Below are 17975 nucleotides of genomic sequence, written 5' to 3'. Positions count from 1 at the left end.
TGTCCCATTTGGACTCTGGGGTTTTCAGCCTGTTGGTGCATGTTCCTGTACACTATGGTTGGTTATGGCATTCCATGTATGCCCTGCCTGCTAGCATCTTGCATCAGCCTGCACCTGAGGTCCTGCCAGGTATGGTAAATTCCAGCCTCCAGTGTTCTGGTACTTAGAGCCTGCTCCTGTGCTGCTAGGAGTAATGCCTCTATGCTGCCTTTTAGCCCAGCTTTGTCCAGCCACTGGTAGGATTTGTCGACATGCTTATTATGCCAGTGGGGTCCCTGATGACCGGGAGGGCGTAGGTGTTGATCGCCTGGAATTTCATCTTCCCATCCAGTTCTCAGGACTTGCCTCCCTTTGGAGCTACTTAATGGTTGCTGTTTTCCTTGCGGCATCTTCCTGGTTACCATTTGCCTGTGGGATTCCAAGGTATTTGTAGCTATCCTCCACATCTGCTATCTTGCCTTCTGCCAATTCTGTCCCCTCAGTCCTGACTACCTTTCCTCTCCTTGCTACCATCCAACCACACTTATCCAGTCAGAATGACATTCTGATTTCTTGGCTGTGTATCCTGGTGGTATGTATCAGTGCAGCTTGATGTCACCCATGTAGAGGAGGTGGCTGATGGTTGCGTTATTCTATAGTAGGTACCCGTAACCAGTCTTGGTGATGATCTGGCTGAGGGGGTTCAGGAATATACAGAACAGCAGTGGACAGAGCAACAGAGCATCTCCTTAGTATATGCTGCACTTGATGTTGACTTGGGCCATTGGCTTGTAGTTGGCCTGTAGTTTTCTACTTTCTCATTGAGTCCTGGATGAAGGTTCTTAAGAATTGATCTTGTATATTTCCAAGGATTCCATGATTCATGTATTAGGCATTCTGTAGTCAATCCAGGCAGTGCATAGGTTGGTACGTCTGGTCTTACAGTCTTGGACTGCTTTGTCTGCCAGTAGCTGGTGTTTTGCTCCCCTGGTGTTGCTACCAATGCCTTCCTGGGCATGTCTTATATATTGATCCATGTGCCTTATCTTGGCTTCTATGATGCCTGACAGGAGCAGGAGGCAGGTTACTGGGCCGTAGTTAGATGGGACTCTTGCCTTCTGGGGTCCTTCGGGATCAGGACTGTTCAGCCTTCGGTTAACGGAAGCGGCTAAGATGTGCCTGCTCATTCTCTGCTTCAGAAGGTGCTTTACTTATTCTTGGTGTCCGTGAATGATCTTCATTCTTAGGTCACCTGCTCTCACATTAAATTCTATTATTATTGGGGCTTGGAAGTCAATCTGATTGTGGGGAGGATGATGACTCCAGGTCCACCCTCGGACCTGGCATCCTGGCCCCCCCTTGCAGTAGCATTTATGTTGTGTTGTACCTCATCAATCAGTCATAGGTTATGACCTCAGGTGTTTCTTATATTTCTAATATTAGAGGACTATTATTTGTAAAGAATTAGTTCAGCAACATGTTAATTATTGGCAGACACTTTATCTCCAAATCAATACAATTACACAATTAAATCTGAAAATAATATAGTTTAATGCCTCACCAAAGTGATTTGCTAAAATAATGCAAAGTTAAACAATTTTAATTATTAACATTCATTTAAAAGCTTTTTTCCCTTCAGTTTAAATAAAAGTTTACATGTTATGCACAGGCTGTGCCTAACCTCACTGGAAACAAACTGACAAGCTACTTGGACTTAGTGAAGCGCTCTGAGCTGGATGCGATGACACCTGAAAACAGACTAACAGCAAAATCTTAGTTCTTAAAAAGAAAATTTCCAATAAAAAGACTGGACATGTTTTATAGAAATGAAAAGACAGATTGCAAAACAATAGTAACATAAAATGAATAAAAGGTAGTGAGGTTCTTCCCATATTCAGGACGGCCATCACTTGACATCCAAAACTGTTTGATGGTTAGTGTTAATAAAAGTAGCTCAAACGTACCCAAAGAGGAAAACTGATCAATAAATCTGCATATAAAACTCCTGTTTTTGGTTGTGGTTATACTAAGAACATGGACCATATTGTCTTGGCTTTACCAGATCATTTGGTTTTGATGCTGACATAATGTAAAGGCTATAGAAGTCAGGTGTACCAGTGTTGGCTAGCATGTAACGTCATGACTCCACCAGGTCCTGCATACTCTGTGCAGCGCATAATAGAAAATGCTCCTTTTCCGTCATCCCTTGGCAAGTTATAAATGTAATTATTAAGCCAAAACCTCAAAAGAAGGCTTCTAAAAGATTCTGCATGGCAGATAGTCCAAACTGTACACAAGAAAAAAAAAACCTCCTTGGACTCAGTACAAGAAGAAGCAAATCAGATCAGAACACTGGAGACTGGTACCCGAGTGGATCGTCCGCTTTTTGGTACCACAATCGGCTCGTCATCTGTAACCGGAGATAAACGAGGAAAGAATTTAGACCGTTTCCGATCTGAAGACAAACAAGCAATTGTTTATTTGCTACAGACATTTAAACTTATATAGAATGGTACTTTGTGGAGTTCATCAAACATAAGCGGTGGATTCCAACCTGTGGGGACGTAGCGCTCAGCCCGATCACGGTCTTGTTCAATGAAGAGTGCAGTGGCAAGAAAAAAGCCGCCACCCACCACGGCCACGAAGGAGCAGAGCAGCAAAGAGAGCTGCAGGGACCGAAACTGCCAGAGGAACGAGTCTGACTTCCTCAGGGAGTCTGAAATCTAAGACAGGCAGAAGGATGAGGACAGGGTTTATATATTATACCACAGGGAGCCTCTGCAGCCTCCAGTGACATCCACCTCCCTCCTCTCATCACCCCACAAATTACACCTACCACTCCTATCAGGTATGGACTTCCTGCGTCTCCCAGTAGATGAGAGATGACGATCTGCAAGGCCTCCGCCGTGGAGCGACGAGTAGGAGCAACCACGTACTGAGAAACAGTTGAGAAAATGGTCATTAATTTACTGAATTTTCAATATTGTTGCATGTACACAAAGGAAAATTTATGAATCAAAGAACTACTGTGGAAACAAGTAGTAACTGGTGACTCACCAGGAGAATGTCAGCGACAATGGCCCAGTTCATGGACAGGAACATCTCTCCAAGGAAAATAAAGATCTGGAGAAATGCAGAAAACACATCATGTTCATAGCTCAACTCTTCCCATTCATCAGTTCTCACATCTCTGATTTATGGTATTTGTTGCTTTAAGAGTTCGGAATAAGAGTGAAGATGGAAAAGCAGTGTTAGTGTTCAGTAGAAGTACAGTGATAGGATATGGAGGATGAGAACTCACATATGTGGCCACAGTGCTGGCCTCAGCAAAGACAATGGCCAGGTAGAGGAAAGGAGCCGAGAGGAGCAAACCCGCAGCACAGACCAGTGGGTCGGCTCGCGGCGTCCTTGTCCTCAGCCGCCGACTGGCCTGCACGCCACTGGCCACGCCCAGGATACCGGTGATGCAGGTGATGGCTCCGAAAATGAGGCTGCGGGCAGAGGAAAAGACATGGGGCTCGCTCATTCAAGTAACCATGGAATGGGATGCTCAGCTGTACGAGCACACAAACGTTACCTGTCTGAGGAGGCGCACTGACCGTCCTCACAGGGCGCTCTCTCCCCGCTGAACACGGCCGCTCTGTAGAGGAACGTTGGCGCCCAGAGCGCCAGCGAGCCGGTGACAAATGCCACCGCCGTGAAGCCGAAAGTGGACAACACAAAGCTGTAGCTGCAAAATAAACAAGATTTATCAGCAGCAGCTCCACTGCAGTCCTCACTGAGTCATTGGACAGTTCATCTTGGGCACTTAGGTTTTAAGGTGTTATGACAAGGGGGGCCTCCAGAGTTTGAGAAGTCGCTGAAGTGCGATAACACCTCCGAATGCAGATTTAAAATTTCCAGCAGCTTGAGAACATTTTGCTAAGTTCAGTCCACAGCACCTCAAGTCAGATGTGAGACTCTCGGGCCGCTTGACTTGTGTGACAATCTTCTGACATCTCCACTACATAAACGTTCCAAAGTGACTCAGACATGAGCTGGTGGTTACATGTAGAGCCACAGAGTCGACACAGTATTTCACACCTGGGGGCAGCTTGACAGCAGGCTTCTGCTGGAGTTGCATGTTGCAGAGGATGGCACCATGTGACTAGAAACTGCACATTTTGGCTCTAGTCGGCTCAAATACGAGCTGCTGGTATGGCTTTAAGTCAGACAATAAAAACATGATCACATAGTGGACTGCGTGAAACAGTACCCTGGTGGGTCAGCAGCAAAGATCTCACCTTGTCAAACAGGTTAGACAGTTTAATTACAAAGGTTCAGTGAATGTGGACTTATGACTGTCATGTCGACTCCAAATTAGCCTTTTAAAAAACAAAAAGCCTGAGCCCTACTGAATGTTGGTATAAATTGTCAAGAGAGCAATATAAACTATTTGGATACATGTTTAATTTACACTCTTTGGTTAAAAGGTGTCTAAAACCAAACCAAACTAGTTTCGTTTTAGCTACTTGGTGGAGAATGTGTAATAAAGTTGTAGAAAAAAAGTCCCTGACTGACTAAGTGAACTTACTTCTTGCTCAGGACCAGCAGGTCTGTTACCCAGCTGGTCTGGTGCAGATGATTCTCTGGACGAGCTTCAATAGCTCCTCTTTTAGGCTCCTTCACCACGAACATCAGCAGCAGCACAGCGATCAGCCCCAGTGCTGGAGTCACCTGGAGGAGAAACAAACGTAAAACACACTCCACAGGCTTGTGCGTGAATAGACCGGGAGAATAAAACCTCCCTGACTCACCCGTAGAGCCCAGTGCCAGTCTTTTGCTGCAGTACTGACTTGTGACCCCACAATGTATCCAAGACCACTTAAAAAAAAGAAAGAAAAAGAACTCAGATGGAGAAACTTTCTATTATTAAAAGAGAACCTCTCTCCTCACCCGCCGACAGGGATGGCGAAGTAAAATATTGAGAGCATATTCGTCCTCTTCTCCTTCACATAGAGGTCAGCGATGATAGTGGGCGCAATGGTGGAGTAACTGGCCTCCCCGACTCCAACCAGGCCTCGCGTCAACAGCAGGGCCCAGAAATGCTGCAGGATTACACAGAACGAGACGCTTTAGATAAGAGACTCCAATTCAAAAGGTTAAATAATAATAATATACATAAGTCCAAGGTGATCATGTCACTGTGGACACAGCTAAAAACATGCAACTCACTTCTTTAGGGGTAAAGGAGCTTGCAAGTGTCACCAAGGACCAGAATGTAATGCCAACACTCATGATGACCTTCCTGTTGTACCGGTCACCCAGGTATCCGAACAAGGGAGCCAGGAACATGTAGCTACAGATAAAAACTGGAGGACAACCATTGTGATTTTAAAAGCATTAAAAAATGCAATTAAAATGATTCCTCAAAATAATAATCTACACAGTGGGTTTAATTCTCCTACCTGTTTGTAGCAAGCCAGACTTTCCATCGTCTATCCCAAAAAAATGCTCAATGTCGGGCAGAACACCTGTTGGGGGTCAATAAAAGGCATTAATTTTACACCAAGCAAAATAAACAGACAGAAGACTGTGTGGACCCCAGCTTAGGGTAAACAGGAATAATGTGTGTGTATGCAGTAATGTTTCCTGAGTTTATCTAGGACAGATCTTAAATATGAAGACTGGAAAAACAGCTGATCGGTTCCTGTGTGGCCACTGGAGTGGTGCTGTACCTGCCACAGTGAACCGGTCCATGTAGTTGAGGAGGTTTATGTAGCAGAGGATGAGAACGGTCAGCAGTGCTCGGATTCTAGATACACCACTGGCCGATTCCTCTTCCAACCCATGACCCGCCACCCTGTCCTGCTCTTCTGGACCCTCCGCCTCGCTGTCATCAGAGAAGAACGGCGCCGAGTCAGACAGGGGCTGAGACATGGTTGGTGCTGGGGAGAGGGATCAGCACAATAAGTCCACACAGCACCATCACCACCATAATGGTGTCATTTAAATGTACTTTTGTCCTGTATTCAAGCTTGGTTCCATGTCCCTGGTGAAATTGAGGTTTTAAGAGTAAATGAGGAAATGGGAGTAATGTTTGTTATACTTCAAATGATACATTTCATCACCAAAACTTTTAAATCTTTGTAGAATAACGGAAACCCCAGCAATAAATAACACTGAGAAGAGCCTCAATTAATTGACCTAAATCTTATTATTTAATACTTACAGAACTTTAAGGATCATGAGATCAAAAATATGTCCTAAAAATAAACCTAGAACTGATGAGGATGAGCATGATGTGTACCACGTTAGTTAATATACTGAACCAAAAACAATTTTAAGTCATGAATACAAGCATGAGAGCAGCAACTCTAGATCTGGAAAATCTAGTTCTCAGTCTCTGCCCTGCCAGCAGTCTGGTCATGTGGGATCATATTGGTTTATCAGAAACCTGAGTAAACACCCAGTCTCCCGTAACAGTGATATCGAAAGTGTATTTGTAGGTACAGCGTGTTTCATGTCTGCATTTTAATGGTGCATGTTTGCATTTGACACCTGAGTGCTGCTCAAAGGACACACTGATTGCTGCGACTAACAATGACCTGATCAGATCATGAACCATGACAATCTTTATTATCTGTCACAATGGGGTTGTCGACACCGTCAGACATTTTAGACTAAACGTCTACAGATAGTCAGTTTACAAAAGTTGACTACTCATTAAGACAAGTGCAGGAGGCTAATAATCACTTTCAATTACTTTTAGAGATTAAAGCTGTGGAGCCTAAAGAAATGAGGAAGCTAGTTAGAATGGAGAAGGCATGACTGTGTGAAACTGATGCCATGTGATCACAATCACATGTGGGTCAACGAGGGACTGAACTGTGTCCAGACTTGCTGACGCTGTGAGCTATGTGTACTTAATCATGCAAAGACCTGAATAAACCAACTTTCTTAAGTCAAATCAATGACTGATCTATGGTCCGCTCGTCTCCACAGTGTGTTCACATTAAAACTTTTCATGTACAGAGAGGTTAAAAGAGGTTACATTTTTTTTGACTGATACTGTGTAGTGATGAAAAAGGACTTTTGGGAAGTGGCTGAATGTCTGACATTATCAGCTGTTTCACACTTGTGGGCACATTCCACCAAAGGAACTTACTCTGCTGCTCATTGTCACACTCACATATGGGGGGGGGGAGGTTTGACGACATCAGCAAATATATAGAGACACTGACCTGCATTCACTGCTGCTGCTCTTCTTTTCCTCTCGCATTATTTTGCTGTGGTAACAAATTACCATGACATTCTCATACTAATGTTTAGAATGTTTAGAAACGTATTGAAAGTGTGAATGAATGTCTTGTTATTGAAGCTTCCTAAAATGTTCCTACTTGGAATTATTGTGTACTTAAGACAAGACAACATCAGAAGTAAAGTGAAAGACTCGTCAAAAAAAGAAACAAGTTTCCTGGACTTTGCCTCCTTGTAAACAAACACACCGATCAGGAAGCTTTCCACAAATAATCAAACCCTTCCTAAACCCACATTGCTCCTCATCTGCTTTAACTCATGCTCAAGCTCGACTAAATAAAAACAACAGCAGAATAATGTTTTCACGGAGTTTCGTTTTGATTAAAATGATGTCAATTTTAATTTGGCCGCTAGGGAAATCAACCACGGTCTCCGTGTCACTAGTTAGAATCCAAGTCAATTGTAGTGTGTGTGTGTAGTGTACTGTTCTACCTCTTCACAACGAGACGTTACAACGTGTTAGGATGAATCTATGAATCTGTGAAAGAGGGAGAGACGCCTTGGGAGAACAGCGCTGGGGACGTCATTCAGAAATGTGGCCGCTTTAGGTGCTTTGCAAAAAACTTTACACACAGGCTGTTTATTTAGAATTAGCCGCATATAGCTTAACAAAACGAAGCGTTAGATGGAATCTCAGCGTTCTCAACATAAGGGCTCGGTATCTACAGCAGGTTTGTGGAAACGGTCTTAACAGAACATAAAGTATATGTAGATAGGTAAATGAAATACATGTAACACAGCTATTATTACTATTGCGCTACATGAGCTAACCCATACTTTTGCTAGCAGTTTAACATCAGCATCAGCTTACACTCACTTTCTACTGACAAGAATACTGCTTACGTTCTGTGACTAATTAATTTCCCAAACGTTTCCTGACAAGCCTTTGGGAAAACTGAAGTCAGAATAATTCACACTCTACGACCGTAACGTTACGTCCAGTTGCGTCGGTTGTTGTTGTTGGTTGGTAATGTTTACCTGAGAGGATGAGTCAGGACGGACGCTTCTTCTTTCGCTGCAAAGCTTCTCTCCGTCTCACACACAGCTATAAATGCTACTCGAGACTCATACTGACTGCTTGTGCTAAATAGTTCTCCCGTGAACACCGTCTGCCAAATGTACACTAGTAACCGAAAAAGGACTCAAACATAAAGCATCTTTAGCGCCGCCATGATGGAAACGGACTAACTTCCGGTCGGCAGCTCACATGACTTGTTAGCTGTCAGTCACATGACATCGTTTGATTAAAGGCAACGTAAATACGTGTAACGCAGTGAAATTAGTAGAAAAACGCATCAAAAACAGATGCAATACTTTGTCCACCACTCACATTATTATCAAGCACTCATTTTATTATTTACACAAGCATGTTACATGCAAGAAGTAATAAGACAAGGATGTTTTACAATGAAAAATGCTAAACAAGTTTAGAATAAACCATGGAAGGTCCTGACATTTTTTGTTTTTTTGTTTTCAGGGCAGCTAAAACACTTTTAAATAACATTGCATTTTCAAAATATACAAATAAAGTAACCAAGTAACATTTTACAAAATATGACTGAATGAATAACATTCAGTCATATTTTTGAATGAGTAACATTCAGTCATATTTTTACACTGAAATCAGGTCTGTGTCTTTTGTATTTTATGTTAAATTATTACTAATTAAATAATTAAGTGTGTAAATTAGATTTGAACTTTAGGCTCATAACTGAAGCCTGTAAATCATTTTATGAAGTTTTTAATTACACAAACTATGCAGGTACCTCCAGTAAAGAAGCACATGGGTGTACACTGGAGCTTCTGTTCAAGCTGTGTCTATGATCATGTAATGTAAATCTTTAAGTCCAAACTTCAATTATGTCTCCATCCTCCATGCTGAGCTGAGCTGGCGTCTGGCTGTGTGTAACTTTTGAGCCATCAAAATGGAAGCGGACATTTCTCTGGACGCTTACAGGCATCTTGGACAAGTATTGTGAGAAGATGGAGCCCAATGGTGCATCCTGTAATGCAAAAGGTTTAAGTTTCTATCTGTTTCAAGGACAAACACACATATACACAACAAAGAAAAACAGAAGGTACAAACTTTGTGCAATGAAAACTCTTGAGATGAGTCTCTGTCTTTGCCATGAAGTCTCAGAGTGATGTTACTGCCTTCATCAGCTTCACTTCTATCCTCTGCTGCCATGACAACACACTCTAGACGAAAAAGCAAAACGAAAAAGGTGCTCAAAGTGGTCTGTTATAAAGATCTGAATTCGCAGACATCTGAGCTATTTTAAGAAACTTTCTTCTATTCCACTTGAAACTATATTTACACTGAAAGCAACACTGTCTGGTCCAGAAACTTGCCTAGACAGCTTTCAAATTGTTTATATTGGTTGCTCAAGTTTAATCATGTTTACAAGCAATATACATTGTACATACATTTACTGTTTATATTATTATAAATGAAATTAAATATTATAATGAAATTAAATTCAACACTAATAATAATAATAATAATACTAATAATAATAATAATACAGACAGTGCAGAAAAGTAAGAAAATTAGATAATGAGATTGCAGTTAAATGGTTCGATCACATGAACAGTGCTTTGTCTTCCTCTGGTGACGTAATGAAAAACTACAAACATTTGACTCAGTCATTGTGATAATACAGTAAGTGTGAAACAGCTTCCTTTTAGTTGCGTAGAACAGCATTTAGCTTAATAATGGTGCAGTACACTGCATTTGTGTTCTTATGCTATAAATTCATTATGTGGCAATATTTTATGATACTATAAAAAGTAATACAATAACAGAAAAAGAAACTTGTCATGTTACGTGACCCACCTATAATATCTGCAATGCTGAGGCCGAGCTCACTGACGGTCGACTGTGTTGGCAGCTCTAGCTCCTCTCTCAACAACATGAGGCGAGGGGGTGGAACATTCAGGATGACCGACAGCTGAGTCACTACATCACTTAAAGGCGTTGACTATAAGAATGACAAAAAAACACATTCTTAAACAGGTTCTTAAATTTAAGTGGCATGTCTTCATACTTACAGATAACACAGGGATCTTGTGGATGTCTGTTCTGCAACGGATCTTGAGAGGGATCTCCCGAACCAATGAGCTGTATGGGAAAGTGTCAGACCCCGGGGTAACTATGACTACATCCTCATCATCTTGTTCTTCCTCTAACATCAAAGACGTGCAACTTTGGGTGTGTCTGGAGCTCGTCCTGTTTTGACACACAGGAGAAAGGAGGGAGTTCACTGCACGTAGATTCCTGTCGAGTTCCCTGTGGGAGACAAACACAGACATAGTTTTAGATGTGAAATTTACTACCTCTGACTTCAACTGTTACTGTTCATAAACCACCTGACTCCTCAAGTACTACAGCACAACTAGCTGCACCAACTTTTTACCATTATTACTACTGTAACCATTGCAGTCTACAATTTATTATAACTATTATCATACAGGTGTAATTAATGTGAATAAACTACAGTATAAACACGTCTTCATTTAGTAAAAAAAACAAATGAACCAAGAAAGCTTCACCTGAGCTTCTGTTTAACCTTTCTGGACTGTTTCTGAATGGGACTTAGAGGTGGAGGAGATGGGCAGCTTACAGTCTCTCTGAAACACAGCAGTTCAATTTAAATAATTGCATAATATTTTCATCTTAATAAGATGTACATTTATTAAATTATGTCTAGCTGCATGAAGGTACATTTATAATATTATACTATAATCAGTTGGAAAAAAAAGATCACTTTTTAACATTCAGGAATTAAAAAAATTGGCTCTTTTGAAAGTCCAAGTGAAATTTAGTGCCCATAAAATCTTTTATTTTCAATATTTTATTTACCATTCGAATATAATTTGAAAAAAAGGAATGAATAGTTACCCATTCCAATCTAGTGTTTTACAGTAAATGTGTAGAGAGAGTTTTGTTGGGGGGGGGTAAATCAGTTATTAGAAATCAGCTTCACTATTTACATTTGCCTCTGTTGTCTTTGGTTCGCTGCATAGCCTGCTTCATCCTCCTCGGACTCACTGAGGTAGACAACGGCTGCAGATTTTTCTTTAGATGGAAACTCTGACCACAAACTGTCGTCTGCACCATCATCTGAACACAAAGATAAACGCATATTATAAAAATCACCTCCTGCTGCCTTTAATTTTATCAAACTCTGATTTACCTGTCTCTTCATTTTTACTTATAGCTGATGCCACCGGTCTAAGCTGCAGACTGCTGTTAACCTAAAAAAAACATTTAAATCATCTAAAACACATAATTTCACTTTTTGGAAAAGGCCAGATCATCATCTCATCATGGGGCACAGGTGCTTTACCTTATTTGAGTAGACTGGCACTGGCTTGATAGCTTTTGCATTCAGGATACGTCTGCGCTTGGGTGGTGGGTTTACAACCTGCCCCTCACACTGTGATATTTGGGGGACAAAGAGGACAGATGTACTGATCTGTGCTGGCAATATTTCTTGCTTGAAAGTCAAATCAACCAAAAAAACAAAAAAACACAAAAAAATAGACAGTGCTCACAGTTATACTAACTGCTGCCTGACTGTGTCTGAATCAAAATACAGTCAGGTCTATTAATATTGAGACAGTGACACAATTCCAACATTTTTGGCTCTATACACCACCACAACGGATTTGAAACGAATCAAACAAAATGTACTTCAACTGCACATTACACCAAACCAGGTGAACGGTGTAGGAATTACAACAGTTTGCATATGTGCCTCCCACTTGTTAAGTGACCAAAGATAATGGGACAATTGGCTTCTCAGCTGTTTCATGGCCAGGTGTGTGTTATTCCCTCATTATCCCCATTACAATGAACAGATAATAGCTCCAGCGTTCATTTCAAGTGTGCTATATGCATTTGGAATTCATTGTTGCAACTCTCAAGATGAGATCCAAAGAGCAGAAAAAGGAATTGACAGCAAAGGATTTGCAACCAAGTATTAAAGTGAAAGTTTGATTTATGAGTTTTTTTCTGTCCCTTTGCCATTAATTAAAAGTGGGAGGCATATATGCAACCTACACCATTCACCTGATTTGGATGTAAATACCCTCAAATTAAAGCGGACAGCCTGCAGTTGAAGCACATCTTGTTTGTTTCATTCCATTGTGACGCTGTACAGAGCCAAAAATGTTGGAATTGTGTTGCTATCCCAATATTTATGGGTCTTGACTGTAATTGAAAACTATTAACCAGAAAATAATACTTTTGCAATTACACTTTTTGTGTGTGATTCCTTGCAACTGTTTCCTGACTGATATATACAGGTTATAAGCTAAAGCTGACAAAGATGTTTTTCAAATAGTTTTAAGACCTGTTTAGATGTTTATAAAATGTTTTTTTTTGTTAATTTTCAACCAAACAAAAATCAAACCTCATGAACACATCACTGTCTTATCTACAACAATACGAGCGCTTCCTGAGTCATTAATCAGTAGGAAATCCAATCACTTTTGCAGATCAACGGTAAAAGGGTGGAATCATTTTCTTATGCCTCGCAACTTTACGGCGAACACTTGGACTGGCTGCAGAGGAGCTTTCCGTTTCAACAACGCAACTGCTTCTTTAAGTTGACTTAGCTAACATCACATACCCCAAAACATTAGATAATAGCTTTAACTTCTCTATCGTTTCACATATTAACTTTGAAAGCAAAGAAGAAAGTGAAAGCAAGAAAAATAGTGGACGTTTTGAAAGCTTTGGTTTGAAGATGAAAGTGAACGTGACGTTAGCTAGCTAGTCCAACTACAACTGCTAGCTAGTTAGTTGTTCCCAGTAGAAGACGGTTTGAGCCGTTCTGGTGGTATCATGGTCAAGTGTAATAATTAGACTTTTTCTTTTTGGACACATCTTACAGAAACAACGTTTTAATGATGAACCCAGCAGGTGAATACTTACTGCTTCAGCCATGATTGTTTCCGCGCGTTTCTGCTGCCTTCACGGGCTGTAGGATATCATGAATTAATTTCCCACGGACATGGTTGCTTTCATGTACTGTGGGGAAATACAGCAGGTGCCTAGGAAGCACTATGGAGCACTATAAACAATAGAAACAGCGCGGCACCGTGATGGAAAGTCAGGCATATCTTAATCATAAAGTAGTGTGGTTATAATAGTTAGAGAGTTTCTGATCTTTTATTTTGTATTACTGTAAAAACAAGTTTGTGAACAATATCCGCTGTGCAGCAGCAATACAGTAATAGTTTTGTCTAGGTTGTGTCTGGCTAGACAGGAATGAAAAACAACTACTGAAGGTTGTCTGTGACAGGCTCCACCGGTCTTACTTTGCATTACGAGAAGCCACTCATGGTATTGGCTGACATAGGATTGAGGGATAAAACCATCTCCCGTGCCCTGTGCAGCCTGAATTCCGTTCCGTACATTGCTGGGAAACTATTACCTTTCTTCAATATTCACTTAGAAAGAATTGTATTAAATTATTTTATGTATTGCATTAAACAAATGTTTATTTGTAAATCCAAACTATGTAACAGTAACATGCTATATTTCTAGAAGATGAACTTCTAAAATCACTCCACCTGTTTAAATTTTATTGCAGAAAATCCCCATTAAATACTTTTTTGTTGTTTTTTTAGTGTCTGAAAGAAGCAAGACAGACTGAACACAGTTTTTCAACACCTCATCTCTCATCTTTGTTTTGTTTCACAGGACACATATAAAACTTATAAAAAATACAGTTTAGGGTCTTACCCTTCATAACAAAATAAACAAACAGCAGTTGCAAATATAGATATGTGGAAATGTTCCTCCCATTGGATGCTTCTGCAAATAAATGTTCAGTCATTAAGGAAACTGCTACAATATATTTTTGTATATACTTAAAACCTGTTGAATTTGTACAATATGGCTTAGAGCAGTGATGAATATTTGTTTATCTGCTACAAATGCTTAGAGATTTCTGATTTAACAAAATTTATTATCATAATTTATATTAAAATTGAAACCAATGTCACCTGTAAATATAAGAATACTGCCAAAGAGGCTTTAATGCAGTGGTTTGGTATAAGTTTGATCCTAATATCTGGTTGTTCATCACTTCTTTTTGTTCTCTTTGCAGGCAACCACGTATCGCTGAGCCACATTAAGAGGTGGGGAGTAACCATCAGCATATGATGTGTCCTCAAAGAGCACTGAGTAGTCGTCCTGTGGCTGCAAGAAAAACACGCTGGGGGTTAAAGGCTAAAGGAACGTTATTTCACAAACAGATACTGGACAAACTGTAATTTAGAAATATTTTCATAAATGGTGCTCTTCATTCTCTTCATGCCATATAGTGTGGCTCTCAAATCTTCTCTAGGACAGCTTAATTTTTTTACATTAGCCTGGCAGACACTGGTTCTTGGTCTAAATGACCTCTGTGATGTCACCTGACAGATCTGTGACATCACAGAAGAGAATATTGCTCTAGCAGGGTGTCTAACATCTAAATCTAAGACTCACCCTGTGTGGTGGTGTGTGGATGAGGGCCCGGTAGAAGCAGGTGGTCTGGGGGTAGAGGGCCAGCACCAGCTGGTCCTTACTGAAGAGGGCTTCAGGGTCCGTCTCTGGGTTGGCCTTCCACTGAGGAAGAGGGATGATTCGCCGTCTGCTGAGAGTGTGTCTCCTGATCACACAGAGAAACAATTACCACCACAGCTGAAATGCTTAGTGGAGAAGATTTAGGATTTGAAAGATGCATGGTAAAAAGGGGAAAATGATAAAAGGCAACAAACACATTAACAAAAGATGCAAGTTAGGAACATTTAAAAAATTTGACAAAATGAGAAGAATTAACTCACTCTTTGCCCTCTTCATCAATGTCATCTACTTCATATCTACAGGGAAAGGAAAATAATAGTGAAATCTGATTTTTCTTATAATCCTCTTAAAATGTGGTCTCACATCCTGAAGCCTAAATCTTCAGTAATATTTTACACTGGTTGTGTCTGAACTGTGTGATGTACTTACTTGTTGGTGGAGTGGCTGTAGCTGACCACCTCTGCAAGAATCCACTGCTCATCTCCGTCTACAGCTTTCACCCTGGCAGCCACCTTGTCTCCTTGTTTGGCCACATAGTCACCGCTAGCTGGGGTCGCCCCACACAGAGGTGGAGGGCTAAGATAGGGGAGAATTTCACATTTTAATGACATGATGACAAATATTTCAGCTGTAGGATAAAGATAAGAGGATAAAGATAAATACTAAACATTTTGCCTGCATAGAATGCTGTTTAATGTAATATGAATTGAATAATCTGGTAAATATGTCAGTGCAAGCAAGTGAAGGAAACCCTTCCTCATTCTCTGAGTGGATTACCACCACCTACCTCTCCCCTGGCTTTCCAATCCACAAAGGAAGCGTCATGGCTGACTGTTGGAGGAGGGTCATCAGGACACCACGCCTCATTGTTTTCCTGGGAGGGTCGCTGTCGCTATAAACGCCTGCCATCTTAGCAGCTGCGAAACAAGAAAATCTCTATGTTAGAGTGTAATACTTTATAATTTAAGAAATCCTTTTTAACGTGTGGAGTTGACAAGGTTTAAAAAAACCCTAAAGCACACTCACCTATTCTCCTCTCCTCCAACAAAGATTTAATCTCCGCTATTTTGTCCAGAGCATGACGTAGGATACTGCAGGGAAATGAAGAATTTTGAAAAAAACAAAGCAACAAAAAAAACAATGGCAAAGTTTAAGTGAGGATAAAAATGTATGTAATTTATGTCTAAAACAGGATGTTACTTTAACTTGTTAGCTGCTGTGTCTCCACTGATCCACGCAGGGCCTTTAGTGTGTTGGTAACATTTTGAAAACGGGGAATATATGATCACTCACCTGCACTCTGCCTCAGCATCTGCTTTGGCTGTTGTGTACAATCCTCTTAACTTGGTCCGGTAGTATGGAGAAGCTGGAGAAGACAGTGGAACAACACAAACACTGTAAATAAACCTTGTCTTCCACACACAAAATCTGAAAATGAAAACACTGTTAACGATGTGCTGACTGACTTTTGTTTTCTGTCTGCATCCTTTCGTGTGTTTTCTGAATGTTGAGCAGATTGTGTTCACTGCGCGACCTCTCCTCCTGAAAAGTGTACAGGGAAAAATTACTGTAACCCTCCAGTGATGTTGCTCCCTTCAACTGGCTTTTACATTATTTACATTATTACTGCTTACTGGTTAAAACTAATGTCCCCAACTTACCTGAGTCTGTTTGATGAGTTCATGGAGCTCTGTGAGCAGCTCGGCAATCTTGGTATCCGCCGACATATCTGTAACTTTTACATCCACGACTGTAACAGCTTGCATTAAGACATGTCTTGATTAAAACAGCACAGTGTTTTGCTAAAAGCATGATGCATCCACTTTGGTACAATTCTACTATTGAATTTGAGTCCAAAGCTAAAACGTGTTTCAGAAAGATCCACAAGAATAGTTTAATAGTTTAAATATTTAACATCACAAACGATTGAGGAACATATCTCCTGAGCTACTAGTTAACTGGGTTAGCATCTGGGATGTTTCGCTAACGTTAGCGGACTTGTTAGCTAACTCGTGGGTGTGTGCTGATAAACCACAACAGTAGCACTAATACATATATATTATGGAAACACTCCACACAAATGCTTCAATTCGTGTCTAATTCGGACACAAGAGCTTCTTACCGCGCTAGTTCTTCTGTTTATTTATTCTGAATTAATAGCGACGCAGATTCTTTTTCTTTGATGTAATTCCCAACATGACAAGCTCACTGTAATGTTCACACTGCCGCCGGCGGACGAAAGAGGAACTGCAGCACTGACCCACTGCTTTTGATACAAACCCCCCCAAACTACATTTTTGTTACTGTATAACTAGACATTAACTGGCATCGCTTTGTGGAAAGTCTGATTTCAGAACAATACTGTCTGCCAAAGTAGCTCTTTTAGACAGTGGCTGCTATTCATATTTCTATTTATTTTGTCCTGTTTACTTTTACTTTTCTTATGTTTGAATAACACAAGTGCACAGTGCTACCTAGGGCCTATGTGCCAGATGTGCTGTACAAACTGTACTGTCATCACACTTTGAGACCAGCCTGTGCATTAATGATCAACATGTGCTCTGTTATCATGGTCAGGTGACAAACAGAGGCCAGTGTATACAAATCTAATAAAAAAACATTTTACTGAAATGAGTCAGGAGGGAGGGTTATGAGAGTGTAGCTTTAAGCTGGAACTATTGTTGTGAATTAAACATGCGTAGCTCAATTAAAACTATTCAGTAAAGCTCAGTTTATGAAGCATATAACCGATGGATGATATCTTATCTCCAGTGTGTACACTGGGCATGTTTTTTGTATAACAAGTTTGTGTGTACAAGCCAAGTTTCATTACAACCTGACACAAGGTTATTCTGTAATAACTCAGATTGGTTGGGTCATATTTCTGCAAATATTTACAATGCCATGAACAGAGGAATAGACCAAACAGGCCACATCCTCGCAGACATATTGTAATACGCAGGGAGCAACTTGTTTTCTTGTCTTGTTTATGACAGGCTGTGACTCAGTGAACTGTGCCAGCAGTGGTTTCTCCTCACACAGCATTCTGCTTGCAAAGAGTCATGTTGCACTAATAGGGAGGTTTTCATGGAATCTTCCAGAGCAGAGGAGGAGT

General features: G+C 40.7%; 3 protein-coding genes and 1 long non-coding RNA gene across 8 annotated transcripts; 1 reads left to right on the top strand and 3 right to left on the bottom strand.

The window, feature by feature from the left end:
• Positions 1 to 1511: 1511 nt before the first annotated feature.
• Positions 1512 to 8472, bottom strand: spns1 (SPNS lysolipid transporter 1, lysophospholipid). Its single transcript, XM_055510740.1, has 14 exons — positions 8257 to 8472; positions 5697 to 5906; positions 5427 to 5492; positions 5194 to 5330; positions 4915 to 5066; positions 4776 to 4842; positions 4553 to 4695; positions 3557 to 3709; positions 3281 to 3470; positions 3037 to 3102; positions 2816 to 2914; positions 2534 to 2702; positions 2346 to 2389; positions 1512 to 1727 (listed from the first exon to the last, which is right to left on the bottom strand). The coding sequence occupies exons 2-14, from the start codon at positions 5896 to 5898 to the stop codon at positions 1662 to 1664; spliced, it is 1554 nt and encodes a 517-aa protein (XP_055366715.1). The 5' UTR covers positions 5899 to 5906; positions 8257 to 8472; the 3' UTR covers positions 1512 to 1661.
• A 137-nt stretch (positions 8473 to 8609) lies between these two features.
• Positions 8610 to 13338, bottom strand: nfatc2ip (nuclear factor of activated T cells 2 interacting protein). Of its 2 annotated transcripts, XM_029159230.3 has the most exons (9): positions 13220 to 13335; positions 11628 to 11717; positions 11475 to 11535; positions 11272 to 11401; positions 10831 to 10908; positions 10330 to 10567; positions 10115 to 10259; positions 9365 to 9477; positions 8610 to 9281 (listed from the first exon to the last, which is right to left on the bottom strand). In XM_029159230.3, exons 1-9 carry the CDS (start codon positions 13229 to 13231, stop codon positions 9120 to 9122), a joined length of 1029 nt encoding a protein of 342 aa, XP_029015063.1. In that variant the 5' UTR covers positions 13232 to 13335; the 3' UTR covers positions 8610 to 9119. The 2 variants fall into 2 exon arrangements, with proteins under 2 accessions (XP_029015063.1, XP_055366716.1); XM_055510741.1 differs by lacking the exon at positions 10831 to 10908 and having other exon boundaries at positions 13220 to 13338.
• Positions 12668 to 14490, top strand: LOC129604451 (uncharacterized). Its single transcript, XR_008695312.1, has 2 exons — positions 12668 to 13207; positions 14400 to 14490. It is a non-coding gene; the product is annotated as an uncharacterized LOC129604451 (long non-coding RNA).
• sgf29 (SAGA complex associated factor 29) lies at positions 13856 to 17109 on the bottom strand. 4 transcript variants are annotated; one of them, XM_029159232.3, is made up of 10 exons: positions 16983 to 17109; positions 16522 to 16619; positions 16327 to 16402; positions 16154 to 16226; positions 15887 to 15951; positions 15648 to 15777; positions 15290 to 15436; positions 15121 to 15156; positions 14783 to 14945; positions 13856 to 14491 (listed from the first exon to the last, which is right to left on the bottom strand). In XM_029159232.3, the coding sequence occupies exons 2-10, from the start codon at positions 16585 to 16587 to the stop codon at positions 14375 to 14377; spliced, it is 873 nt and encodes a 290-aa protein (XP_029015065.1). In that variant the 5' UTR covers positions 16588 to 16619; positions 16983 to 17109; the 3' UTR covers positions 13856 to 14374. The 4 variants fall into 4 exon arrangements, with proteins under 4 accessions (XP_029015065.1, XP_029015066.1, XP_029015067.1 ...); XM_029159233.3 differs by having other exon boundaries at positions 16522 to 16595; positions 16983 to 17088; XM_029159234.3 differs by having other exon boundaries at positions 16522 to 16589; positions 16983 to 17065.
• Between the last annotated feature and the right edge of the window lie 866 nt (positions 17110 to 17975).

The sequence above is a fragment of the Betta splendens genome, chromosome 8, assembly GCF_900634795.4.
Source record: "Betta splendens chromosome 8, fBetSpl5.4, whole genome shotgun sequence".
NCBI lineage: Eukaryota > Metazoa > Chordata > Actinopteri > Anabantiformes > Osphronemidae > Betta > Betta splendens.
The sequence above is the reverse complement of the archived record's forward strand: the minus strand, read 5'-3'. Positions and strand labels throughout refer to the sequence as shown.

Bases quoted from the DNA above. Each gene is read 5' to 3' on its own strand.
- nfatc2ip (XM_029159230.3), bottom strand. The intron at 11,536-11,627 runs GTAAAGCACCTG...TGTTTTTTTTAG, and splicing joins TGCCAGTCTACTCAAATAAG to GTTAACAGCAGTCTGCAGCT. The intron at 9,478-10,114 runs GTGGGTCACGTA...TTTTTCGTCTAG, and splicing joins CAGCATTGCAGATATTATAG to AGTGTGTTGTCATGGCAGCA.
- sgf29 (XM_029159231.2), bottom strand. From the start codon at position 16,626: ATGCAAGCTGTTACAGTCGTGGATGTAAAAGTTACAGATATGTCGGCG. The intron at 15,952-16,153 runs GTGAGTGATCAT...ATTTCCCTGCAG, and splicing joins GATGCTGAGGCAGAGTGCAG to TATCCTACGTCATGCTCTGG. The intron at 14,492-14,782 runs GTGAGTCTTAGA...TTTTTCTTGCAG, and splicing joins TCCACACACCACCACACAGG to CCACAGGACGACTACTCAGT.
- spns1 (XM_055510740.1), bottom strand. From the start codon at position 5,898: ATGTCTCAGCCCCTGTCTGACTCGGCGCCGTTCTTCTCTGATGACAGC. The intron at 4,696-4,775 runs GTGAGTCAGGGA...TTTCTCCTCCAG, and splicing joins ACTGGCACTGGGCTCTACGG to GTGACTCCAGCACTGGGGCT. The intron at 3,103-3,280 runs GTGAGTTCTCAT...GCATTTCTCCAG, and splicing joins CCAGCACTGTGGCCACATAT to ATCTTTATTTTCCTTGGAGA.